The 27,570-nt window shown below is 41.1% G+C and overlaps 3 protein-coding genes and 1 pseudogene across 7 annotated transcripts; 3 read left to right on the forward strand and 1 right to left on the reverse strand.

Moving 5' to 3' along the window:
* Positions 1 to 32: 32 nt before the first annotated feature.
* LOC115674290 (syntaxin-32-like) lies at positions 33 to 27,034 on the forward strand. 5 transcript variants are annotated; one of them, XM_056310681.1, is made up of 6 exons: positions 33 to 56; positions 23,283 to 23,636; positions 23,818 to 24,065; positions 24,231 to 24,427; positions 25,477 to 25,674; positions 26,584 to 27,034. In XM_056310681.1, the coding sequence occupies exons 2-6, from the start codon at positions 23,336 to 23,338 to the stop codon at positions 26,741 to 26,743; spliced, it is 1,104 nt and encodes a 367-aa protein (XP_056166656.1). In that variant the 5' UTR covers positions 33 to 56; positions 23,283 to 23,335; the 3' UTR covers positions 26,744 to 27,034. The 5 variants fall into 5 exon arrangements, with proteins under 5 accessions (XP_056166656.1, XP_056166654.1, XP_056166657.1 ...); XM_056310679.1 differs by lacking the exon at positions 33 to 56 and adding an exon at positions 22,649 to 22,851; XM_056310682.1 differs by lacking the exon at positions 33 to 56 and adding an exon at positions 22,650 to 22,851 and having other exon boundaries at positions 24,231 to 24,418.
* Positions 1,688 to 6,460, reverse strand: LOC115674465 (disease resistance protein RPV1-like). Its single transcript, XM_056310764.1, has 5 exons — positions 5,729 to 6,460; positions 5,116 to 5,597; positions 3,706 to 4,822; positions 3,328 to 3,612; positions 1,688 to 3,253 (listed from the first exon to the last, which is right to left on the reverse strand). Exons 1-5 carry the CDS (start codon positions 6,458 to 6,460, stop codon positions 1,712 to 1,714), a joined length of 4,158 nt encoding a protein of 1,385 aa, XP_056166739.1. The 3' UTR covers positions 1,688 to 1,711.
* Positions 11,023 to 16,761, forward strand: LOC115674289 (disease resistance protein RPV1-like; annotated as a pseudogene).
* LOC115674291 (syntaxin-32-like) lies at positions 17,999 to 19,858 on the forward strand. Its single transcript, XM_056310683.1, has 4 exons — positions 17,999 to 18,336; positions 18,520 to 18,767; positions 18,932 to 19,110; positions 19,665 to 19,858. The coding sequence occupies exons 1-4, from the start codon at positions 18,036 to 18,038 to the stop codon at positions 19,747 to 19,749; spliced, it is 813 nt and encodes a 270-aa protein (XP_056166658.1). The 5' UTR covers positions 17,999 to 18,035; the 3' UTR covers positions 19,750 to 19,858.
* Positions 27,035 to 27,570: the final 536 nt, after the last annotated feature.

Here is a 27,570-nt window from a genome sequence, read left to right on the forward strand (position 1 = left end):
CAGAGGAGCTCTAGGGCTCGGATCTTGCCCGGATCGCGCGGTCTTTGATTTGGAAGGTAAGCAGTTCTTATCCGCCGGCGCTGTGGTTCTTTTGCTCCGTTGGCCGCGCCAGTGCAGTCGCGACCGATTCGCGACGGAGCAAGGAACGGTGGAATGTAGTTGGTCTTTTTTTGAAACCTATAAACTTATTTGATGAAAGAAAGCAAAAATCAGCAATGCTTAAATTTTAATTTTCAACTTTGAAATAAAGTTTCCCTCAACTTATTTGATGAAAGATATGCAATTAATTGTGTGCTCAGAAGCCATCATAACAAGAAATTTCTAACCTTCTACGTAACTTTTGAGATTAAAAATATGATCCATAAATTAAAATTAACGACTTTCTTTAGGCAAAGTGATAATAGAATGCAGGATAAGATAATATCTTGTTATGTGTAATTTGACATTTATATTATGAAACCGATAAGATAAGAGAGATAATAGAAATAAAAGGTATTTTTGCTAATTAGGTCAATAAAAAAAAAGAAACAATAAATTGAAGATAGAGAAGGGTATTTCGGTCGGTTGATTGAAGAAAGGAATGTCTTAGCCTAAATTTGGGTGGAAATATGGCAGCCTTATTCATTTATTAAGTTAGGAACATTATAACTCAGTGACCAGCATATCCTATTTAATGAATGTCACATCTCCTCGACTGGACATTACAAACAATTCAAACAAGAGACGTGAAAAGGACACTACTGCACATTTAAAAGATTTTAGAAAGTATAACGGCCACAATACACCAGAGCTGCAACATCTTGCGGTTGATTTTGGATGTTGCCCTCTCAAATTTTACAATGGTGCAATTTCAATATGTATGTGATACGAAAAGTAAGAAGCTACCAAAACTATGAAACGGGATCAAACTTTTAGTTCAGATTAAAATTAAACAATTAATCTCTTGTGACTAAACTCACATGGTGTATGGCCAAAAGGTGTGTTTTCAAATTTTAACGATGAGCTTCTTTTTGTTTTGATTTTTTCAAGAGTGCTCGTGGTTTTTCTTTTGATACGAAAAGAATATTGCAAATCTCAAAACTTCAAGGAAAAATTTCACTCGACTTCAAATAACTTCAAATGTTATCGTTCGTGACCAATATTAATATTAGACCAGTCCTTGACTGGTGAGGCTATTTCAACTCCCTATATGCTTAAATCCATCCTATTGGGACAAAAATATACTAATCATCCTATTGACATTTAAGTGGTAAACCTCAAATTTATTCACTTTCCTAATATAAAAGTAAAGTAGTTCATGTGGCAATTTTGCCCACCCACCTAATCTTCTCGTTTTTCTTTTTTTCCCCCTTACCCACCTTTTCCTTTTCGCCATCTCTTCTCTTTTTGGCTGCATTTGATCATCAGGATTTGAGTTGAGATAGGATAACAAGCAATTTTGGTGTATCCTCTCTCTAGTACAACCTAAGCGACACAGAAGAACTTCCCGTGAAATGAAATATTAAATGGGCATCTAGGGATGAGACATCGGGAAATATTTACCCTTCTAAAGCATGAACAGTATTTCGCTTTACATGCCAGAGGTAATCGGTTTCAGAACGTATAGAATATAGATCAAGAAATTAGAACCTACCATGCCCAAAGCCACTTAAGCGGAACCAGCCCGTCTGCTCAAGGCCTCCTATACCTCCGGCGAGTTTTCATCCTCGCGTTAACCTACATGCAGCTTCTCTAAAGTCGATCTTATTACTTGAAGACCTTGTATATTTTTTATCTCCCTGCATCGGCGGATTTCTAAAACTTTCAACCGCTTCAGGTTTGATATGTTGGGCAACTTTTGGAGATGATCACAGTCCGACAGCATCAAACTTATCAAGGAAGTTAACTGGTCGAGCCCGTCAAGACTCCGTATTTCGCAGTGAGATATATCTATGATCTCCAGCGCTTCTAGCTCTCCAAGCCCTTCAACCTCTCTTATGGCAGAGTGTGAGAGCCGCAATTCGGTCAAACTTTTCAAACATTGAATGGTCGGCAATCTTTTCAATGACAAACAGCCTCGAACTGACAGGAATGACAATGTGGACGGAAGTTGCGGTACTCTCCTGAGGTTTGCGCCCGACACAACAAGTTTCGTGATCTGAGGAAGACATTCGTCCCTTAAGCGAATGTCAGTGATCCGTGAATGAGACAATTCCAACACCTTCAGCCTTGGAAACCTTTTGGGCCAAAGAAGGGAGGTAACCGCCTCCCTGGTCAGGATGGAATTCATCATCCTCTGCGCTGAGGGTAGTTCTAGTTCCTCGGGATCTTCATCACCAAGGCACAACTCTTCCATTTTTGTCAAGTGATCGATGAATGGCACGACCTTCATGTTCCTAGAAATCACACGCAAGCGAGTGAGGCTAGAGGGGAGTATTGGCAATACTTCAATCCTGTCGCAGTGGAGTAAATCAAGGGTCTGAAGACAGCAAAGCGACTGGATGCCTGATGGCAAGCTGGAAATACGAGTATATCCTAGAACCAAGATCCTCAGAGATTTCAATTCCGCGATATCACTCGGAATGTCACCTTCCAAGCTCCTACACCGCCAGGCACGGATCTCTTCGAGGTTGGTTAGCCTTCCAATATCACGAGGGAATTCTCTAATGAAACATGAGTCCATTTTCAGTAGTTTTAAGCTCCGCAGGTTCCTGATTGAACCTGGCAATTTGGAAATACCTGTCCCTGACACATCCAGCTCGATCAAAGTGCTTCCCAATTCACCAATCGAGTCTGGAAGCTCCCCTAGACAACGGCAGTTTCTCAAAGATAATTGCTTCAGTTGCACCAGCTCTCCAATCGAGTCGGGAAGTTCAACAATTTTCGCACTATCCAGCAAGAGCACTGAAAGATCTTTCAGCAGACCGATGGACTCGGGCAGGCTATTCAGAGAGAAGCAATTGGATGCACTGAGACTTTTAAGTTTCTTCATAATGGCCAGGGTGCTGGGAATTTCCTTTATAGAAGTTCCATCTATTAGAAGCTCCTTCATTTCTTTCATATCGTTAAGTTCTTTTGGCAACATGCAGAGTTCACCGCAGAACTTCAAATTTAAGGTGACTAAGCACTTTAGATGAGCAATTGAAGCATCAATCTTCACCAACCGAGAACAATGCTCGAGAATTAGTATCTCCAACTTCTCGAAGCCAGAGAGATCAGGAGTCATCAATAGGCCAGTACATCCTGTAAGATTTAGAATTTTCAACTGTGGCATCTGCAAAACAAAAGAAAAGTCCAGATAAAGTTGGCATCAAATTGAATCAAGCCAATAAATCTCTTCATAGTTACCTTGATTTGATTCCATCCTTTCCAGTCATGCGCAACCTTACTCCATGATAAATCAAGAATGACCAACTCTTTTAGATGCAGATCACAATCTCCAAAGATCTCAGGGCATCCTTGCCAATCAAGCCACCTTAAATTCGATGGGGAATTCTTGCAGTCTCCTGTGATTCTGGTTTTACCCAATTTGAGCAACCTCAGGCCTGGCAGAAGCTCAAATTCTTCAGATGGAGAGCCATCATTGCGCCTACCATCAAACTTGAGATTGAGGGCTTGAACCCTTTCAGTTCCCTGTCCAATGAAACAGTAAGTTAATACAACAATATCATTCTTTTAATCACGAGACACTCAACTCAAGAAATCATTTGTCCCGCACGGGCGTACCTTCCTTTCCTTCAACACCGAAACTGCATCCTCATGTTTCCATAGCCTACTGCGCCTTTCAGGCCTTTCGGGATCTTCAGTCTTGACCATTTGCTGACAAAGATTTCTCAGCTGATCATGCATCCATAGTTTGTTATTTTCTCCAATTTGCACCAAGGACATGTCGAGCAAAACTTTGATTCCACTAAGAGGATCATAGCCGCAAGCACACCACATGGAAAAGGGGTTGGCAATATCCTCTCCCACAAAGAAACATGCTATATCCAATAATATCTCTCTGGTCGCATAATTAAGAAAGTCAAAGCTTGCCATCAACACGCCTTCGACTGGATCAACATGGTTACTCATTATCTTCAAGGTATGTTGCCATAGTGTTGTGGGCGTTCTGCATAAAAGACAAGCTAGAACCTCAATTGCTAAAGGAATTCGTCGAGTTACAGAAATAATTTCATCGAACAGAGAATCATAGCCCTCTGGGAAAGGCAGGACATCAGAAGCATGCCTCCGAAAGAGAAAAAGAGCTTGATCAGGTTTCAGAGGTTCAACTTCATATCTTTCTGCCACTTCAGGGACATTGATAAGACCATAATCTCGCGTAGTCACAATGATCCTACTTCTTGGACCAAACCAACTGAGCTTCCCAATGAATGGTTTGAGTTCGGAATGGTGATTGACATCATCAAGGATAATAAGAACTCTCATGCTATGAAATCTATGTCTGATGATGTGCTCACCTTCTTCATAAGTAAACTTTGGGCAGCTTCGCTTTAGCAGATCGGAAATTAACTGATTTTGCAAAGATTTGAGTCCTTCATATTGTGCAAACCTTTCTTGAACGTCCTCGAGATAACTACAGCCATCGAAGAGAGAAGCGATGTCTTTATAAATAACCTTTGCAAGGGTTGTCTTGCCAACCCCACCAGTGCCATAGATTCCAACTACTCGGACATCCCCGCCACGTAACCCAACTGATTGTCCATCTCTATAGTTAACACCAAGCTTTGTCATGACCTCTTGTACTCGATCCTGAATTCCGACCAAATTTTCCTCGACGTCCCACTTACTGAACATTTGCAGCATATCTAAGAGGAATTGCTTTAAAAGCTTGTAATTAGACCTGCTAAATCAGAATTAGGGATAGGAGTAGGAATTAAGAAAAAAGATGGCAGTTGCAAAGAGAGAAAGCAGAAATGAATTAAATTATGCACTCAATCGGGCCTTCGTAAACAAAGCAATGCACGAAAAGAGCAATGGACAGGTGGGTTTCGTTGCGAGACCCATGATCTTGAATGTAACATTGCAGACGGCATGTTCACTCAGAGCCATTCTTCTCTCTGTCAGAAGACTATAAATCCTATATAGAGAAGGTCCTAAGAAAATATAAAGTGAAATCAGCTACAATTGAATTACCAAGAATTGTTGTCTGCAGAGTAAAATCTCTTTAAACCCCCAACCTCACGAAGAGCCCTTCCCCATGCACGGATTGTCTGGCCATCTGTTCCCTTCATCTGGTGCATCTTCAAGGACAACTCAAAAGAACCCGTGACATATCGCACATCCGATGGATCGACGTCGTAAAAAATGGGAATGATCGTTTGGCCGTTTGTTCTTCTGCACTCCAACAGTAGACCCAACTCAATGAGGCAACTTTCAGAGGAAGCGTAGCCTTTGGATATGATGGGAATGGATATGTTTGATCGCTTGATCACTTCAACCAGCTCTTCCCCCTCAGGCAGTTCTTTGCCTAATCCAAAGACGGAGATCCCGGATCTCGTCAGGTGAACCATTAGGAAGTCTATAAACTCATCACGGACATCTGGTCCTCTGTTGACACTCAAGAAAACACGGAACTCTTTCTTAGCCAAGGCAGAAATCGACAAGGAGGATGCTACCTGTAGAAAAAGAAAAAAGCCGAACAATCAACTCAACAAACATTACCAAGTCTGAAAAGTCATCGCACCAGAAAAATAAACTAACTGTACGTTCATAATTCAGCTCGGAAGCGTAAATTGATATCACGCACCTCCTTGGGTGCTGTATCCATGCCGTCCCACACCAGCCTTTCGCATTCGCTGTAAAAGGCATAGAGAATAATCCAAACCGCAGTAACCCTCGCATAAGTGAAGATACTCGGATCAAGAAGTGCAAAATGCCCAAACAGGCCCATGCCCCACTCTCGCAGATGCTCAGTCCCACCGGTAACCTCTATCCAAAGGGGGAGACCAAGCACCGATATTGCAAGCCAGATAATGTAAGCGAGAGCCACTATTTCCATGTCAACTTCCCATAAAATGAAGGTATAGGCAAAAACGATCACAGCTGACTGCATCAGCTTGGCCAGGCCAGAGTTCCTTCTCCTGATTCGGATGTGTAAGGCGGATACAACCACCCAAACCACGAGCGCCAATGCCAACTTCTCTACCTCCATGTCAGGATCAAGCTCAATCTCGCCGGTGTACTTCTCCCAAAGGTAGACACACAGATTCGATAACACGACCGAGACCACATACAAGGAAGCCAGTGTCTCCAAAACCATCAAAGCTGATTGCATCCGCTTGTGTAGTAGGCCCGTACTCCTTCTTCGGCCACGGAAGCTGGATACCAACATCCTAATTAGGAACGGGGAGATCAATATGTCCCATGAATGACCAATTTGGAACCCGCCGGCAAATGACCTCGAAGGTAGGAGCCACATCACCGATAAGAAGTACAAGAGCAACAAAAACGAAGCCAGTGCCTTCACGTTTCGGTCCATTCCCTTGGAAAAGTCCAAAACCCTCCAGGTTGACGACATCAGCTTGGCCAGGCCAGTGATCCTTCTCCTGATTCGGCCATGTGAGGCGTTTCCAGGATCCATCTCTCTCTCTCTCTCTCTCTCTCTCTCTCTCTCTCTCTCTCTCTCTCTCTCTCTCTCTCTGGACTGTCGTGTTTATTAGTCTCCCCCTAATCAAATGACACCGGACATCTTTCCATCTCTCTTTCTCTGTGTCGCGCGGGCATGCAAAAGGAGGAGGGGATTGGTTGGCTGCAGAAACGGGGTGAGCAGGAGCAGTCATTGACTCGGCAACTTTTCATGCAAGTCTCTGTTGCCCAAGTGAAAACGCAAGGTCAACTAGCACAGAGCCCAATTCTTCACGAAATCATCTTGACATCACGAAGATGACGGGTCCATCACTTTACCCCCTTTAACTTGATTCACGAATCAAGGCGTGCGTGGTGATGCTGCGTTGATCTCATCTTCGGATACCCGCGGTTCATATCTTTATGCTCATATTTAATTCGGACTTACCCGATATCAACGTAGGAAGCCCTCGTGGAGGGTCACATCCATTAAAATGATTTGATCACGCTTCAAGAATTGTCAAGATTCATGCTCAGTGCATTTTAAAAAAAAACATGAAATTTAAACGTCGTGATTGATTCACTCCACCACATCATTCATTACTTTATAAATTACGTGTAAACAAAATTTTCCCCTTGTTTAATCGTGTCCGTCCTACATGAAACCTGAGGATTAATACATTGGAGATCATGGGACCTGAACTGTTTCCGTCTTTTCCTTTTTTCAAATAATATTTAAGGGTGTGTTTGTTTTGGTGAAAGTGTTTTCCCAGAAAGTATTTTCTGGACTTTCATCCGTTTGATTCTTCGAAAATGATTTGATCAACGGAAAATACTTTCCGGTCAACACAAATATCATGTTTAATTTTAGGAAAGTGAATTCCCTTATCTAAGAGGGTGAAAACACTTTCCGGAATTACTCATCTTGAATTTGTTAATATTTTTTATTTTATTTTCTTTATTTCTTTTCTTTTCTTTTCTTTTCTTTTCTTTCTAAGAAGGAAAACATTCATGCATTTTCTTTTCTTAATAAAAATAATTTTAAAATAACAAATAATTTGAAATAGTTTAAAAAATACAAAAAAATTTGATAATTTTTACCATCAGATTTTCCTCACAAAACAACTGAAAATACTTTCCAAGTTTTTAGGTTTTAGCCAAACATCGAAGAATGAACTCATTTTCCTGGAAAATGATTTTCCGGAAAACATTTTCCAAGAACGGTACGTTTTCCATGAAAACAAATGCCCCCGGGTGCGTTTGTTTTGGTGAAATTATTTTCCGGGAAAGTGTTTTCCGGGCTTTTCATTCGTTTGGTTGTCCGATAATGATTTGGTTAACCAAAAACACTTTCCGGTCAAGAAAAATATTCATGTATAAATTCAGAAAAGTGAATTCCCTACTTTAAGAAGGTGAAAACACTTTTCCGGAATTGATTATCTTAAATATGTTAATATTTTATTTTTCTTTTTTTTGCTTTTCTTTTCTTTTTTTTGCTTTTCTTTTTTTCTTTTTCCATCTTCGTCCCTCGGCTGGTCGCTGGCCTTGGCAGCGGTTGGCAAGCGGCCACAAGCGTGGGCCGGCGATGGCCGAGCTCACCAGCCTCAATGATAAAGGAAAATGATTAGATTAAGCTCTTAAATAGCTAATTTGTTATTTTCCTTTTTTTCTACATAGTTAATTTGTTATTTTCACCAAAAGAAACGAGCTCTTTTTATGTGTTTTCTAGTCTCATTCGTTATTCGATTTTTATATGAGAAATATTCACATTCTAACTTTACGTACAAAGTCATCAGCTCTATACAAGCACTAATCCAATCCCTTAATTTTGTGCTTAGCGAATTTAATAATCCTTATTAGGGACCGACCAAATTAGATGATAAGTATAATCTGCTTGGCATCGGTCGCCCTACACCCTTATCTCCAAATCGATTTGACCGCGCTAACAAATGTCCCAATCCTTGTTAAGCATACTTTAATTTGAAAAATTTGAACTTCCAAAGGATCGATTGCAGCAAGCAACGCACTTCCAATTACAAAAACTTATATTAATTGATTGCTTTCTCAACCGACCAAAACATTAACACGAACAAATCATCGTAATCGACAAATGCTTAATCTAATCGACTCTGACGACGACTGTCCACGTCACTGTCCAGAGCCTTTCCAGTCATTTTCCCGAGGCTAGAAGAAACTACAACAGTCCCAAGTAAGCTCCTAAGGGCGTGAATGATAATTATTCTGTTTCTGTCCAGAACTAGTTTTGTGTTCCCGGAAACAGGCTTGGAACAGAAACCCGTTTGATAACGCAATTTCATTTTTCTATTTTTGGAACAACTTTTTGTTCCAAAAGTGATTATGGACCAAAAATCAGAACAAAAAAAAAGTAGGTTTTCTATTTCTGGACGAGAAATGAAAACCATTTTTAAAAAAACCTGTTTTCTCTCTTCAAAGCACATCTCTTCCTAAATTTGGCCCCGGTCTGACATGGTCAGACTGATTCGAACCGGTTCGGTCTGGTTCATTCCCGGTGGAAAAATAAAAAAAATTAGAAAAATCATAAAAAATTTACAAAATTCAGAAAAAATTCATAAAATTCATAAAAATTTTAGAAAATCCGGAAAATTTCTAAAAGTCTAAAAAAAATTCAGAAAATCCATAAAAATTAAAAAATTCCAGAAAATAAAAAAAGTTATATTTCGGGAAAATAGGAAATTTGGTGAATTTTTTCAAAAAAAAAATCAAAAAATAAAAAATTTCAAAACTTCACAGGATGGCTTAGAATACTTGTGGCCACCTACTTTTAGTGAAATTTAAATTTTTTGAGGTGCCCAAATGGTATTTTGAAAAATCCTTAGTTTAGGGATTTAAAAGGGGTTTTAACCCCTAAAAAACCCTTAAAGAGGTTTAACCCCCAAAAGGGGTTCTAAAAAAATGGATTTCTGTTTCGGAAAATAGAAATTTGTGTTGTTATCAAACGGGTTTCTATTCTAGGAAATAGAAATTTTATGCTGTTGTCAAACGGGTTTCTGTTCTAGAAATAGAAATTTTTTATCGTTATCAAACGGATTTCTTTTCTCAGAAACTCGTCTTGGAAACAGAAATAGAAAAATCTATTTCTGTTCCAAGAATTGTTTCTGGAACAGAATGGTTGTCATTTGCGCCCTAAATAGCTGGGTACTTTGGTTTAGAAGAGAACTTCACTTTCACCTTTTCCTTCTTGGACTTGCCAGAAAAGAGAAGCCAATGATGTTTATTTAATGGGTTAATACCACGAAAAATCCTAAACTAGTACACATGTGATAATTTTATCATAAACTAATTTTTTTATCACGAAAAACCCAAAACTGGTACACATGTGATAAATTTATCTCAAACTAATTTTTTGACCACTAAAAATTCCGAATTGGTACATTTATGACAAATTTACCCTCCATTAGTTTTTATTAAATTAAGTTAATACCACAAAAAATCATAAATTGGTATGCCTGTTAAAGTGATGGATCCTAAATTTATTCATTTTCCTTTTTTTCTACTTTTTAATTCTATGTAGGAAATATAAACCGGGCATTAAAACATGTAAATTTTAGATATAACATATTTCCTTTTTTAATTGTAAGTGGATATTACCATGTACATTAAAGGAACTATGTTTTCTTCTTTTTTGTTTTTAGATATTATCTATGTACATTTTAGTCTGTTGAAGACAGAAATTTCCAAGAAATCTATTTCTTTTCCACGTCAAGCAAATTTTTGGATTACTTTGTCGAGTAGAATTTTGAAAAAAAAATTGAAAATTAGAAGCTTTTTAACACAGTTTTGTAAAATTTTATTTTTGTTGTGTATCTCATTATTGAACTCTTTTTTATCAGTTGCCGTTGATATACATATAATGAGATAACCGAATGAAACAAAAAAATCTCTCGTTAAAAATTTTCCGAAATAAAATCAAAATTACATTATCGACAACAACTTATATCTAAATATATTCGCGGACAATGAAATTATATTTTGTTCATTCATATCTGTAAGCGATACAATTCATCATTTTTTAGCAAAATCTTTTTCAAATCATTCATTTTTTTGCGAAACAAACACACCCTTAATCGAAGGAACCTGTGTAAGTCTGGAAACTATCGAGGGCAATGTTGCTTATCTAGTGAGTGGATTTAGTCGTGTAGACGTGAAAATAGCACTATTATTTTTATTACATTGCCCCCACTGGGCGGCAATCGGTTAAATATGCAAAAGCAGTTGAGATTAGTGACCTTGATGAAAACGGTGTATATAGTTGACTTGACGGTAACGTGGAAATAGTCAGGGGTATCTAAGTTTCTCCCTTTCAATGCATAACTGCACAAGCCTCTAGGATCGTCCCTGCCAGAGAAGCGTTTGATTCTGTCAATCATATTCTCGCCCTCTTGCCGTCTTCCTACTTGTGCCTTGTGTCTGCGAAAGAGAGAGAGAGAGAGAGAGATGAACTGGGCGTTGTGGGTGGTGTTTCTGTTCGCGCTTTCATGCGCGTTCCAGAAATTAAAACAAGCTCATTGGGCTTCGATCGCCGAGGCGTTCATCGTATACGTAGTAAAAAAGGTCAGAGGAAACGTGGTTGGTGTCGCTTCTAATGTTTCATTTCAGCACTTAGCTTAGTTTCCTTGAATACAGATTTTGCATACGTTTCTTCAACTGAAGTGATCTTCTGGTAGAGTAGTTTTCCCAATCCATAACTTCGTTCAGAAAATGCTCGAAGAGAACGTTGTTGAGTGTGTGTGAGATGTTCATTTTTTCTCCTTCTAAGAAAAGACATGTTTGGATGCTCGTGGAGTTCTACTGGAAAACATGAGAGAATATTGTTTCTATGCATTGTTATTTAGCTAAGCAACTTCTACTTTTAATGAGGAGCAAACGATTGGGAATTTTGGGAATTCAGCTCCACTGGGTAGAAATCCAAATGTTACCAGATAAAGTTTGGTCCCTTGATTTGACAGGAATCGCGCAAATCACTGGCATCTTCACCAACTTCTATCACTTTATCGGGAAGTTACGAAGTTTTCTTGAGCTTCAGAGGGCCGGACACCCGGAAGGGATTTGCAGATTGCCTCTACACCAGCCTCAAAGAAAGGGGGATCCGTGTTTTCAGAGACAATGAAGAGCTCCCTCTCGGAGAAGAGATCAAGCCGTCACTCGCTGAGGCGATCAAGCAATCCAAGATAGCCATACCCATCATCTCGGAGGATTACGCTTCCAGCAAAAGCTGCCTCATGGAGCTGCAGCAAATTTTAGAGTGCAGAGAAAAGAATGAGCAAATGATCATTCCCATATTCTATCACGTTGATATCTCTGATGTAAAACACCTTACGGGGTCTTTTAGAGAGTCCTTTAATAAACTTAAAAGTGAGGGAGTTGGCAGAAAGAGGATCGATGCGTGGAAGAAGGCTCTCCGAGATATTGGAGAAATGAAAGGGTTGAACTTGGCTGAAACGAATGATGGGTAATCCAATCTACACTGCTCGTCTCATACTACACGGCTCTGCCTTGAGCAAAATGCAATCACAGTCTCAATTTACACTTTCACTGAAAATATTACGTCCAAGATCTTGTCACAGGTTAAGCTGATCAGAGTTTAGATATTTTGAAACCTTCAATGGCCACAAAGAAAAAAGTCAGATATTTTGTAAATATATATTGCTGTCATGTCTGTTTTATTGTGGGCCTTACTAAATGCGTCCATTCTTCAAAACAAAAAGCTGAGGGTACACAACAGACTTACATGATCGTATCCTAGTAAAATAAACCAACTTATTTCATAGATCATTTTGTCAATACTCAATTCTACACTTAATCCCTCGACGAAATTATCCTCGGCATGATTTTGTTACTGTTTCACCAAATCTGCGTTTAAGTTGTAAACTGTAAAAGGATTTCTCAAAGAATGCACTAGTTTCTGTTATCCTTACGTATAATAAATGCTAGGTTAAATTCGACTTTGATATCATTGATTAAATGAACAACTATAGGTTAATTGGTGCGTTTCTTATTTTCATACATTGTGTTGCCATGGCTTAACTCAATCTTCCCTATCTTACGTTTGGTCTACTGTCAAGTCATTAAAGTTCATATCATCATAGCTCTCTCTCATTTGTTAAATTGGCAGGCATCATGGCAAGCTCATACAGCTAGTCGTCTCAGATGTCTTGCGACGATTAAAGAAGCCTGACCTAGTCGTGACTGATTATCTAGTTGGAATCAACCATCATGTAAAAGAGATTATGAGTAAGCTTGATGTTGTCTGTCGTGATGGACAAGCTGTTAAAACAATTGGCAACGAGGGATGCATGGTTGGAATATGTGGTATCCCTGGGATTGGCAAAACTACTCTTGCAAAGGTTGTCTACAACCGACTCTATCATCTCTTTGATGGCTGTGCCTATCTCGAGAATGTTCGAGAAAGGTATGCCCAGGTTGAAGGGCTCAAGACTTTGCTAAGTAATTTAGCTTCTCAACTAGTAAATAGGGGAAGTCTAGAGTTCCGTACTTCTGACGAGGCTATGTATTTTATCAAACACAGATTCAGCCATACAAAGGTTCTCATTTTTCTTGATGACGTGGGTGATTCTGAACAGCTTACTCAGATTGCAGGTGACCTTACGGGTTATGGTCCTGGAAGCAGAATTATTGTGACATCTAGAAAACAAGATGTCCTTATGAAGATCAGAGTAACAGCTCAAAAATATGAGGTTGAGGCAATGGAAAAAGGTCAAGCTCTTCAACTTTTTGGTAAGCATGCTTTCGGGAAGGATTTTGTCGGAGAGGTCGACCATACTCTTTCTAGCGCCATTGTATCAGCTACTGGTCGGCTTCCTTTAGCTCTTGAAGCAGTGGGTTCTTGCTTATTTTTTAAACCAAAAGAAGTATGGGAAGATGAACTGAAGAAATATAAAGGTGCTCCTCACGAGAAAGTTGAAAAGGTGTTGGAGATGTGTTATGAAGATTTAAATGAAAATCAGAAAAAGATATTTCTGGATATAGCATGTTTTTTTATTGGAAAGGACGAGAGAATGGCCAATTACATGTGGGAAGACTCTGAATATTTCCATCGAAGGGGCATTGAAGCACTTCTTGTTAGGTCTTTGGTGAAAGTTGGAGAGAATAACGAGCTGCAGATGCATGACCAACTAAGAGACTTTGGTAGGGAAATAGTAAGGAAGGAGAACCCTGAAGAGCCTTGCAGGCGAAGCAGGTTGTGGAATCACAAGGAAGCATTAGCCACACTAAATGAAAAGAAGGTAAATGCAAGGACAAGATGTGATTCCTTGAGTGGACAAAGTCAATGCTCTTTTTGATTTATTTGTCCTTCATTCATTCATTTTAATTTGGATGAGAAAATGAAATGATGCTTTTCCAGGTTTTCTTGTTAAAATGAAATGATGCTTTTCCAGGTTTTCTTGTTGGTTTTCTCATCCAGCTAACTTTTGTTTGACTGACAGGGCACTAAAAATGTGCAAGGACTTGAACTCATGTTTGATCATGGAACTGATGTTTGTTTCACTAGCGAAGCATTTGATCCCCTGTCGAATTTGAGGTTCCTTAAACTGGATTGTGCATATATTGAAGGCAATCTTCAGAATCTTCTTTCAAACTTAAGATAGTTGGATTGGCGAATATGCCCTGAAAAGACCTTGGGACTTTCTCATTTCAATGTCGAAAACTTGATCATCCTTGATCTGTCATGGAGCCGGGTAAATCATGGTTGGAGAGGTTGGGAGCTGATAGGAGAGGTAGATATTACATTTAGTTTTATCTTGTTGATCCTACGATTTTCAAGAACTCATTCTTTTTTATTGTCTCATTGATTTGCAGAAGGCGAAGAAATTGAAAGTTTTGAATCTAACAGGCTGTCTCAAGTTACTTGAATCTCCAGAATTCCCTGCTCCAATTAAACTAGAAAGATTGATTCTGGATACTTGTTTTAAATTATCCTTGATTAGCCCATCCATAAAAAATCTAGGCAGCTTAGTTTCCTTAAATTTGAAGTCTTGTAATGTGGACCAGCTGCCAGATCTGAGTTTCATGGATACTTTAAAAGAGCTTGTGATTGATGGGACACTTATTGATACGATTCGGTTCCAAAAAGAATCTATGGAGCAACTTGAGACTCTTAGTGCTTGCAATTGTGAAAGGTTAGAACAAATATATGAAATTGATCACTTACGATCTCTCTCTAATCTTGCACTGGATGGAGCTGCTATAAAGACCCTCCCAGTTTCCGTTGGGTCGCTGCAGAAACTTCAACGCCTATCTTTAAGGAACTGTCAGAAATTAACTGAAATTCCACTATCCATTGGAAAGCTCAAGGAACTGCAGTTTATGGACCTGTCATACACGGGAGTTGATGAATTGCTTCATTCAGTCAAGCATTTGGAAAATTTGAAAGTGCTAAAGATGGAAGGTACTCACATAAAAGAATTTCCTGAAGCAATACGAAATCTGCCAAAGTTGGAAGAGATATATTTTTCTCTCTGCTGGAATTTGGAGATTCAGATGGACTGTGATCTTGGGGGATTATCCTCTTTGAGAGTCCTGAAATTATCCTATACCCGAATTTCCCACTTGCCTGAGAGCATTTGTTGCCTCTCAAATCTCCAAAAGCTTGACGTACGTAACTGCGAGAAGCTTCAGGCTCTGCCAGAATTTCGTTCTAGTGTAATCATCCTGCGCTAGGCATCGAGAAAGTTGTGGACAGCCTTGGAACTGGCATGCCTGACTATCATAGAAGGTTGGTACTTTGGTGATGATCCTGTTCCATAGTGGTAAGAATCTCTGAGCTGGGAGAGGAATTAATCTAATTTTGGAACCTTAGATTTTAACCTTTCAAGAAGCATGAACTTCATATTTAGGTTGTATTCTTAACTCCAGACAATTCATGCTGCCAAAGTAAGGGGGCAAAAGCTGAATTGTTGTCTTTCTAAGAGGCAAAAATTTGATTGCGCCCCAGATTTTCTACAATGAGACGTACTTGCCAGTTAAACTCGTAATTGTTTTGTGTTGCAGCATTCCACCAATTAGTAACTCAAGGTTCAAGAAGGCAACGGAGACCCAATTCTGGAATTTCTAGGACTATGGTTGGTTCTGAAACCATTTTACTGCAGTATAACTAACCTCATGTGCTTGAATAAATACTTTGCTTCTTTAAGATTGTTGCGGTCTATGATCTTCTCTTTGACAGGTTACTGAAATAGTGAAATTGTTGCAGTTGAAATTGTCCGAGCAGGAGCATGGTGGTATTCGAATTTTGCAGACTTGCGACAGCCACGGCGGAGTTGCATCAGATCCCAGCAATGGCCATGGCCACATATCAAAATCACAAACCACCCCTGTATCCGAGACTTGCAACAGCCACGACGGAGTGGAATCGTATCCTGAGCGCAGACTCTGCTCCCTTGGCAACTGTGTTAATTGCCACGTTGATGTTGATGACAGTGATGGCAATGGATATTGCTGTATATCCAAATCACAAACTGCCCCCATACTGGAGGCTTGCAACAGCCTTGATGGCACAGACCTCGAATGCGACTCCAGACTGTGTGTGGCAACTGAGGCGACTGTTGATTTGGCAATTGCGATGCCTATGTGCCAAAATCATATACCGCTCCAGTACTCGAGCACTCTGATGGCAGTGACCATGTGAAGCGTGGTTTTGACCGCGGTGGGAATGGCGACAGTCACAAACGCCTCCAAGACAGTGGCAATTCTCCCTGCTGTGCTAACGTGATCCACTGCAGCAATTATGAACAGGTGGTTAGTAGGGTGAAGAGCACGGTTTCGAGCATAACGTCAATGACATGGACCTTGGTGGAGACGAGAGATTTCGTGCTGATGGTGACCGAATCAACTGCAACGGCAATGACTGCAACTGCATTGACCAGGACGGCAATGACCGTTGCCGAGCCGAGCATGACTGCACCGAGCACCTAGGCAACGACGTGACGGCGGCTTCGACCGCCGCAGCGACAATGGCGAAAGTAACAACCCTCAAGGATTGTACCTAGCTGCAGTTGACCGAGTGATGGTCATCTGATCATGGTGGAATGGAATAGAAGCGAACATGTCTTCGAAGTCAGTCGCGTCAGAAACTATGACAGAAGAGCATAGTTCTGAATGTTTCATATGTGGTTGCGCTTAGGCATCCATCTGCGTTCTCACGTTCTCACGTTCAACAGGTTCCCTTCTATGCACCCTTGTGTTGATCTAGGAACAATTATGAATTGGTGCGTTCGCATTTCAGATCAAGCCCACAAGAACCATGACAGAAGAGCATACTTCTGAATGTTTCGTATGTTCCCTTCTATGCACGCTTGTGTTGATCTAGGAACAATTATGAATTGGTGCGTTGGCGTTTCAGATCAAGCCCACAAGAACCACGACAGAAGAGCATACTTCTGACTGTTTCATATGTGGTTTGCGCTTATGCATCCATCTGGGTTCTCACGTTCAACAGGTTCCCTCCTATGCACGCTTGTGTTGATCGAGCAACAATTATGAATTGGTGCGTTGGCGTTTCAGATCAAGCCCGCAAGAAGCCAGCAGGTCTTTAGACTGTGGAGAGCGCTTGCATGGCAAACCACAAGAAGAGAGAACACCGCGGTAATGCGACTTTCCGTGAGCGTGTGCGAGCTGTTTACTCTCCTGGGGAAAGAGAGAGGCAGAGAGAGAGCATACCTCCCGGCTCCCTGCCACGACTCTTTACCAATTAATCTCTCTCTATCGGAAAGCAAAACTCAACGTTAAATTAACGACCGCATTTTTCTCATTATATAGATATAGATTTCGCTTTTGAAATCTTATATTTAAGATATTTTCGCTATCAAATCTCCGTTTGATACGAAATCCCAAAGATTTTCGGAATCCGCCAATTCAAAGGCAAATATAAAAGGCAAATATACGCTTTGCCCAGGCTCGGATCTTGCCTGGACCGCGGGTCTTCGATTTGGAAGGTAAGCAGTTCTGATCCGCCGACGCTGCGGTTCTTTGCTCCGTCGGTCGCGCCGGTGCGGTCGCGAACGATTCGTACGGGGAGCAAGGGAACGGTGGGATTCCGTGTCGGTGGATCGGAGTTGGGTCTTTTTAGGTCCGTTTGAACTGTAGAAATCTTGGATTTGCGTTGCGTTGATGTCCGTGTGCGAGTGGGGGCTTCGATTCCGTGGTGCGAGCGAGAATGCCGTTCGATTGTTTTACTCGTGGAAGTCTTGGAACGGCGATTTTTTCGCCCGGTTTGTGGTGAAATTCGATCCAGATCTAGGAATTGATTGGAGTCGAATTTCGCGTCTCTGTTGGGTTTTGGAGGGTTGGGGGAATTTGCTGTTTTACTTGCGTTTTGGTGATACTGAACTGATACGTGCAAGATCTGATGGGATCCTTGGGAATCTCTTTGTGTTTCAGTGGTTAGGTTTCGGTAGAGCTCAAAGACCCGAGTCGGAATTTTAAAGAAAATGCTGAGAAAGGCAGCGCAGTCTTCTTTTCGGGATCGGACGCAGGAGTTTCAGAGTATAGCGGAGAGATTAAAGAAGTCGGTTTCAAATGGGCCGGGACCGAATGGGTCGAGCAGCAGCAGCTGCTCCAAGGGGGAAGGGCGGCGATCGGGAGTTGCCCTTCAATCCGAGTTCAATCGGAGGGCTTCGAAAATCGGGTTTGGGATACATCAGACGTCCCAGAGGCTTGCGGAGTTGGTGAAATGTAAGCATCCGAATAGTTCAGAAATAGCAGCTGTTTCATCTTCAGTTATAATTACATGTTCAATTCATGCCTAGGCAAAGCATATATTTGTCTTTTCTAAGTAGCATTGTTACATTTGGCATTGTTTGGAGTGACCTCAGAGGTGTGTGACAGTTTGCATGGGTCGTGGTTTCGCATTATAGATAGTTGTCCCACTAAAGACTTCTGTAAATGACCGATTGGCTACATTTCTGGTTGCAGTGGCAAAGAGAACCTCCCTTTTTGACGATCCAACTATGGAAATTCAGGAGCTTGCTGCGGTCATCAAGCAGGATATTACTGCCCTCAACTCTGCTGTGGTAGATCTTCAGCTCCTTTGCAATTCCTGGAATGAGGGCGGTGTCTCCAGTGACACGGCTAGTCATTCAACTACGGTTGTAGATGACCTGAAATATCGATTGATGAGCGCTGCAAAAGAGTTCATAGAAGTTCTAACCATGCGAACCGAGGTAAGTCCAGAAGCTGCGGGAGGTTCACATGTGGAATGCTTCCCTAGTACATAGAGTTATCTAATTTTTCTTTGCTATTGCTGAACTCAATTAAGTTGGTTATTGATGTGTCTTGGATAATCACATGCGTTCGGTCATAACCATATTCTGTTGTTTACATGTAGAAGTTGAAGGTACTTGAAAATAGGAGACAGTTATTTTCTTCCACTGCTTCAGAGGAAACCGCCAATCCTTTTGTTCGTCAATGTCCACTGGCTGCTGCTAATGCCTCAGCAGCTCCACCTCCCCCATGGGCTAATGGGTCGCCGCCGTCGTCATCATCATCACCCCCATTGCTCCCCGGGTAAAATCTGTATTCTTTTGCAGTGTTGTTTGCTAGCTGCCAGTCCAAACTACTTTGCACTTACTTCTTACGGGCCAAGCATTTGTTTGGAGCTCTGAATTACTCATACGGTACACTTGCACGAACTTCATCCTATCTTTGAACAGCTGCAGTGTAAATGTTTTTTTAGGAAATACTGTGATCGTCCTGTATGTTTGATATTGCATCTAGATCGTACTCATCTGTGTGGTTCTTCGAAATTGAAGCTGTTGATCGCATCAGAAACCCCATGATCTGCTATCGAGTCAAATTGCTTGTCATTTGAAACTCTTTCTAGAGTCAATTATTGTTTCTGTGTTGCCTAGTATACCACCGATTGGAACCTAAGGTTGAAGAAGGCAACAAAGAGACAATTCTGAAATTTCTAGCACTATGGTTGGTTCTGCTACCGTTTTACTGCAGTATAAATAACCTTATGTGATTGAACAAATACTGTGCTTCTTTAAATTGCCGCGGTCTATGATCTTTTCTTGGACAGATTATTGACATTGCTGCAGTTGAAATTGTCTGAGCAGCAGCATGACGGTATTCAAATTTTTGCTGCAATGGGGAGGAATGGCGGTTGACAGATTTCACACATTGTGTGAGAGGCAAGGGTAAAGTTGCTATCGAGAACTCAATTCCAACATTATGAGGGAGGAGGGTACGTGGTGTTTTGGCCGGACACTGTATAGGAGATTCATTTCAAATGGAAGAAGGCGGTTACTTATTGCGGTTCTCCTGTTCCGATGATTCGCTGCTTCCATTAGTCTCAGTAAGTTCGTATCGACAGTAAAATTCGGAACTCGTCCCTGCATGTGAACTACAGTTTACTCGGTTGTAATAGACGTGTTCCTTCGGGGCAGTTAGCTCGTCTAAGATTATCATCCTTATCGGCATAATCTGTTCATGCACTAAAAGCTCATGTTGGATGGCCTTAAACTTCGTTCATACTCTTGAAACTTTTTTTCCGAGTAGATGTGCATGTCCATGGATTCATTTTGCCTGAATGGCCGGACGAAGATTGTCGACTCAGCTGGATCCAATACATCATGATCACCTGACCGGAACTCCCTGATACCCGGAAAATGTAATTTGCTAGCCTGCACCCGAAGCGTTTCCCTGCGCAGTGAACAGATTAAGTAATCACATTCTCATCTATGCAAAATTACGGACAACTTTTCTCGTCGAAGGAGATATGTAGAGCTGCTGTTTCTCTTACAGGGATCGTAAAGAGGAATGTTTTTCCAGCATTCCATGACGTCGAAGAAGTACACAAATAACTAAAGCCGGAGCTATTTCCGTGGCTTCCATCTCCTAAATAATGCGTTGATCTGTAAGGCTAGTTGCTCTTCCGTTTCTTTTTATAGAGACTAGGGCCGTCGAAAAAGCCGGACCCGACCCCGAATCGAACCGAACCGAAGCGAGAGAGAGAGATATCAATGATCGCGCCGGTAGTTCTGCTGGTGTTAGCTGTCGTAATAGGCGGAATCATGTAGAGAGGGACATGGAGGCGTATCTTCAGCGCATCATCTCTTGGACGACACTAGACGAAGACATGTTCGCTTCAGTCGATACATTCGCCGCAGCTTCTTATTGCAGTCATCCTCTTCTTCGTCACCGTCCCGAGGAGCTGTCCACGTCGTCATGTAGGCGTTCGATGCAGCCATGCTTGGCGCCACGACAGTCATCGTCGTCGCGGTTGATGCAGTCACCATTGGCACGAAATCTCTCGTCCCCACCAAGATCCACTCGCCTACCAGGTCATCATCACCGTCGCAGTGGTCCATCGTAGCACATGGCGGAAGCGAACCGCAGTGCTCGAGTACTGAATTGGCATATTTTATTGCGGGACGGGCATCGCAACCGCCAAATCGACGGTCGACTCAGTTGCCATACGCACAAAAAGCCTGGGGTCACATTCGAGGTCCGCGTCGTCGTCTTGGTCCCGACCATTGAGTACCGGGGCTGTTTGTGATGTGGATGTACAGCCATCGCCATTGCAGACACAGTCACCACGGGCGCGCTCGGGATCAGGGTCCGTATCGTCACAGCCATCGCGAGTCTCGAGTGCAGGAGCAGTACGCAATTTCAACACTACAGCAACCGCAACGATGGCCGTCGCAACAATCGCTGCCCTCGCAGGGGTGCCCGAAATCGTCGCGGCAGTCGACTCGGTCGCCACGGGCGCAGACTCAGATCAAGCCAGCAAAGTCCTTTAGACTGTGGAGAGCGCTTGCATGGCAAGGCACGAGGAGAAGGAACGCTGCAGAAACGTGACTTCTGTGAGCGTGTGCGACTAGTTACGTATCGCATGAATAATTTGAAAAATATTTTTTCTAAAATAATCCTTTATATAACTTGAAATAATCAGTGACCGGAAAATATTTCGTTATCATGGACGATAAAAATTATTTTCGTAAGCGATGCGAGTGATTTTATTCTTAGGATAATGTTTTCCAAATCATTCATTTCCGACAAATGAGATATCTATTTACTTTAAGACCAACTTATGATATAAGGTCGAATTAATTGTAGATGAATCCACAGGCTATTTTATGGTTCGGCACCTAAATCCGAAAACCAAAATTAATCGTGGCTCTGCACTATCTAAATGTAGTTAGACAAATGTCAAAAAAAAAAAGTTCTGCTTCTTTTTAATTAAAACTTGAATCGGCATCTCCAGCTAAAATTCGGAGTCGACGACGCGAGCAGCACGCGTTGGGTCTAGTCATAATTAATCCCACTTTGTTAGGTTACTTATTTGATTTATCACCAATTAAATAATGTTATCTTGAGAAAATCTACTAATTGTTAGAAGTATAATTTCTAGCTAATGTGCAAATTAACAACCGCATTTTTCTCATTATATAGATATAAATTTCACTTTTGAGATCTCATATTTAAAATATTTTCACCATCAAATCTTCATTTGATACGACATCCCGAAATTTTTTGGAATGCCCCAATTCAAACATATAAAAGGCAACTCATTAAACTTTGATAGAAAGTAACTTCTCGCTTAAGAAAAAAATATTAAAATAAACCATATCTTAGTAACACAAATTATCAACACTACACTTTTTTTTTTTTGGGATAATGATATAAACAGTCCATGAACTTTAGCTCAATGTGTAATTTGATCTCTAAACTTTTAATTTATTCAATATCATCCCTGAACTTTTAGTACATGTTCAAATCAGTCCTTGAACTATATGAAAATGTTCAATGTAATCTATGAACTTGAATTAATGGAAAGGACTGCATTGAATATTTTCATATAATTTAGGGATCAAATAGAATACGTACTAAAAGTTCAGGAATAATATCGAACAAATTAAAAGTTTAGGGACCAAATTACACATTAAATTTTTATTTTTTTTGTGAATTATCAAAGGAAAATTCATCCTCTTTTGTGGATTTGTGGACCCACCTTGGGGGTTGCCACATAAATTTCATGGGCAAAAGCAAATTGACCTTATATAGACATCGCGACAACAAGATATAACATTCCAATTCGTACATTTTGGCCATCAAGAATCGCCACGAAGCAGCGATTTCATCTTCTTCTACACCGACACCTTTCGATCGGATCTTGCGATCTCCTCGATTCATCACCTCGTTGTCGCCGGGGGGTAAATTTTCTTCTTCCCAGGGGTTCCCGGAGGAGCTCTAGGGCTCGGATCTTGCCTGGGATCGCGCGCGGGGTCTTTGATTTGGAAGGTAAGCAGTTCTGATCCGCCGGCGCTGCGGTTTCTTTTGCTCCGGCCGGTCGCGCCGCGGTGCGGCCGCGGACGATTCGCGAGGGGGCAAGGAACGGTGGAATTCCGTGTCGGTGGATCGGAGTTGGGTCCTTTTTTTTTTTTGAGGTCGTTTGAACTGTAGAAATCTTGGATTCGCGTTGACGTCCGTGTGCGAGCGGGGGTTCCGATTTCGCGGTGCGAGCGAGAATGCCGTTCTGGAACGGCGATTTTTCGCGCGGTTGGTGGCGAAATTCGATCGATCCAGATCTAGGAATTGATTGGAGTCGAATTTTGCGTCTCTGTTGGGTTTTGGAGGGTTGGGGGAATTTGCTGTTTTACTTGCGTTTGGTGCTGCTGAACTGATACGTGCAAGATCTGATGGGGATCCTTTGGAATCTCTTTGTGTTTCAGTGGTTATGTTTCGGTAGAGCTCGAAGAAGGACGGAGTCGGAATTCTAGAGAAAATGCTGGGAAAGGCTGCGCAGTCGTCTTTTCGGGATCGGACGCAGGAGTTTCAGAGTATAGCGGAGAGATTAAAGAAGTCGGTTTCAAATGGACCGGGACCGAATGGGCCGAGCGGCAGCAGCAGTTCCAAGGCGGAAGAACCACGGTCGGGGGTTGCCCTTCAATCCGAGTTCAATCGGAGGGCTTCGAAAATCGGGTTTGGGATACATCAGACGTCCCAGAAGCTTGCGAAGTTGGCGAAATGTAAGGATCCGAATAGTTCAGAAATAGCAGCTGTTTCATCTGCAGTTATCATTACATGTTCGCGCCAAGCCTGGGCGAAGCATATATTTGTCTTTTCTTAGTAGCATTGTTACATTTGGCATTGTCTAGAGTGACCTCAGAGGTGTGACAGTTTGCTTGGGTCTAGGTTTTGCATTATAGATAGTTGTTCCACTAAAGACATCTCTAAACAACCGATCAACTACATTTCTGGTTGCAGTGGCAAAGAGAACCTCGGTTTTTGATGATCCAACTATGGAAATTCAGGAACTTACTGCGGTCATCAAGCAGGATATTACTGCTCTCAACTCTGCTGTGGTAGATCTTCAGCTCCTTTGCAATTCCCGAAATGAGGGCGGTGTCTCCAGTGACACGACTAGTCATTCAACTACGGTTGTAGATGACCTGAAAAATCGATTGATGAGTGCTACAAAAGAGTTCAAAGAAGTTCTAACCATGCGAACCGAGGTAAGTCCAGAAGCTGCTGGAGGTTCACATGTGGAATGCTTCCCTAGTTCATTGAGTTATCTAATTTTGCTTTGCTATGGCTGAACTCAATTAAGTTGGTTACTGAAATGTCTTGGATAATCACATTGCGTTCAGTCATAACCATATTCTGTTGTTTACATGTAGAACTTGAAGGTACATGAAAATAGGAGACAGTTATTCTCTTCCACTGCTTCAAAGGAAACCACCAATCCTTTTGTTCGTCAACGTCCACTGGCTGCTAGAACAGCTGCTAATGCCTCGGCAGCTCCGCCTCCCCCATGGGCTAATGGGTCGTTGCCGTCGTCATCATCATCATCATCATCATCCCCGTTGTTCCCCAGGTAAAAGCTGTATTCTTTCGCACTGATGTTTGCTAGCTGCCAGTCCAAACTACTTTCCACTTACTTCTTACGGACCAAGCATTTGTTTGGAGTTCTGAATTATTCATATGGTACACTTGCACGAACTTCATCCTATCTTTGAACAGCTGCGGTGTAAATGATTTTTTAACGAAATACTGTGATTGTCCTGTATGATTGATATTGCATCTAGATCGCACTCATCTGCGTGGTTCTTTGAAATTGAAGCTGTTGATCACATCAGAAACCCCATGATCTGCAGTCGAGTCAAATTGCTTGTCATTTGAAACTCTTTCTAGAATCGGGCCGCTACAATCTTGCCCATCTGTTTGAACTGGAACTGCAACGTATTCACCTACTAAGCTATCGGAAAATTTGTTATCTTCAGAGAAGATCAGCATTGATTCCTCTATAATTTCCTCCATAAGACTAATGTTTAATTTGGACATATTCAATCTGGAACCATTTTCATTTTTTTAGCATATTATTGTTATCTTTACTTCAGCGACAGTGTTCGATGTTATATAGAGAAGGTCTTGGACGCAGTACACTTTTCAAAGCTCTCCTGCGATTGTAACCCATCTCTGCTAATGGGATGATAAGTACCTGTTCTATGGGACCTGTTGCAATGCCCCTAGCGTGGCAATAAGCATTAACATGATTTGCGGATGTGTTGACTTAGTGGCAATGCGTGGCAACATTGCATTGTTTCCTGCATCATTATGAACTAAATTATTTTCTCTGCATTTTGAATTTGGTGGGTATGCATGATTTCTTTAATTTCAACTTGTTATCAATCTTTGTGTAAATAATCAAACTTCTTAGTGGTCTTCCCTTCTCTTCTGATGAGAAATTGAAAATGCAAAACACGTCAAACCAATTATGTTGTGAGGATCTGATTTGTGCATTTTAATCTGAGACGCTGTTGACATTACTCATCATGCAATTTATACAATTTTGGTAGGAGGAATTAGCTTACATGTATGCATTTGCTGATATGACCTTCAATGTCATGTGTAATTCTTCCTCAGAAAGCAGGGAGATGGGGAGAGTCAGCCTTTGCTGCAGCAAAATCAACAGCAACAACAGCAATTGGTTCCTTTGCAAGACAGTTACATGCAGAGCAGAGCTGAAGCCCTTCAAAATGTAGAGTCTACCATTCATGAGTTGAGCAGTATCTTTAATCAGCTGGCGACCCTGGTTTCTCAGCAGGGAGAGATTGCAATCAGGTGTTTTTCCTGTCTAGAGTATCTCTCATGCAAGCTATTTAATTATTTGTCAGTGACCACTTTATGTTTGAGTACGAGAACATTTTTCTGGCTTATTAGACTCTTGTCCTTTTGAAATCTTGTCTGCATTTCTTCATTCCTTCTCCTTTTCTTCTTTTGAATTAAGTTACGACATATTAAATGTCTTGCGGAAATATAATGCAATTGAAAATGTCCTCCTATACTGAATATAACTGGAATAGTCTGAAGAGAGCATTCCACCATTGAATTGTTCTAGCTTCATCTCAGATAATACTGATCACCATTTTTCATCTCCTTTCTGTTTGTCATGGTTTAGGTTCCCTGCTAGCTACCAATACCATGATGACATTAGTTAGGAAAGTTCTTGTGCCTGCAGTAGATGTTATCTCCTGCATAGGGTGTCCTCTAGGATTGCTAGTGAGTTTTATTGTATGTATGGTGAATGAGGTCTTTCCCAATGAAATTTAACATTATCAAGATATTGAATTGAAATAAATAAATGATGAAATGAGAAGTAAAGTCGTTTGATGTGATGGTATTTCCAATCCCAAAATAGAATCGTTGGGGCTAGTTGATGAATGAATCGAGCTAGCAAAACTAGAAATTCTTTTGGGAAACTTCACATGAACCGTATGCACATGCAGATGTACAATCGCCTACATATAGTTTCTCCTTGTGATGTAGAGACTTCACTAAATTTTGTGGGAGTGTTAGATTTAGGAGTTAGTTTATTTTGCTATTAGACTAATTCTTGCTGTCCTGCTTCCACCCGGAGAGTGGAACGTCAGTCATGATTTCTGTTCATGGAAATGTTCTGTTCGTGTAAATTTCCATGCTGATCACTGTTTCGACAGGCATTTTACTGTTTGTTTTTTTGGTTTCTGTTAGGATTGACGAAAATATGGATGACACGCTCGCAAATGTAGAGGGTGCACAGGGGGCTTTGCTGAAGTACCTGAACAGCATATCATCAAATAGGTGGCTCATGATCAAAATATTTTTTGTATTGATCTTTTTCCTCATGGTTTTCCTATTTTTTGTGGCTTAGTCCGTTTAGAACATGAAAACAAGAGGAGATAAGCGACTTCTTTTACTATGATACACATGTTCATCCCTCCGAACCCCTATCAGATATATTCTCTTGCGAGGAGGTAGTATCGGTGTTTCGTGCCCGGTTCTCTTTTGTCTTTCGATGTAATGAAAGCACATAATCGTAAGAGATATCCTTTTTGGCCGGTGGATCAATTGTACAAGATGATGGAAACCACAAAACTGATGGAACGTTTATAGTGTTACTGCTTTTCCAGGGTGTTTGAATGCAGCGAGCTTGTACTTAAAACATTTCGTGCAGCAGAGTGGTTCTCTATTGTAGTGAAGTATCTAAGTAGCTCAGTCTTGTGGTGAGCTATTTCTGCATCTTTTCTGCAACCTGCCTCTGCTGAAGTTATTTCGGGTGCGTTTGGGAATGCTTTTCAATGCAGCTATGAGCACTCAAAGTACCTTGAAAAACTTCAACATTGGGGAATAACGATCTTTTAATAATATTGTCTAAGTGCAGGCCAAGTCCATGCGTACGATGACATGATTCAAGGCAAATGGGAAAATCATTAGGGTGAGGATGCAACAATTCAAAAAGGTTAATTAATTTGTGAGATAATGATATGACGGGCGCGCGGATAGACAGAACTTATCTTATTGACTTTATGTAACTTGCATTTCGATCACGACGCTCTATTTCAGTGATTGTCTTGTCATACTATTGGATGAATTGGTTCCCATTCTGTCATTTGATCAAATTATTAGAGAGGCTTTCAAGAGCTTATTCGTGCGCTTTCTCAATTAAGAACAGACCCCGATCATGTGCTTAACGACTCG

The sequence above is a fragment of the Syzygium oleosum genome, unplaced genomic scaffold, assembly GCF_021117445.2.
Source record: "Syzygium oleosum isolate NSW1041296 unplaced genomic scaffold, Sole_v2.1 Sole_v2.04, whole genome shotgun sequence".
In the NCBI taxonomy this organism is placed as follows: domain Eukaryota; kingdom Viridiplantae; phylum Streptophyta; class Magnoliopsida; order Myrtales; family Myrtaceae; genus Syzygium; species Syzygium oleosum.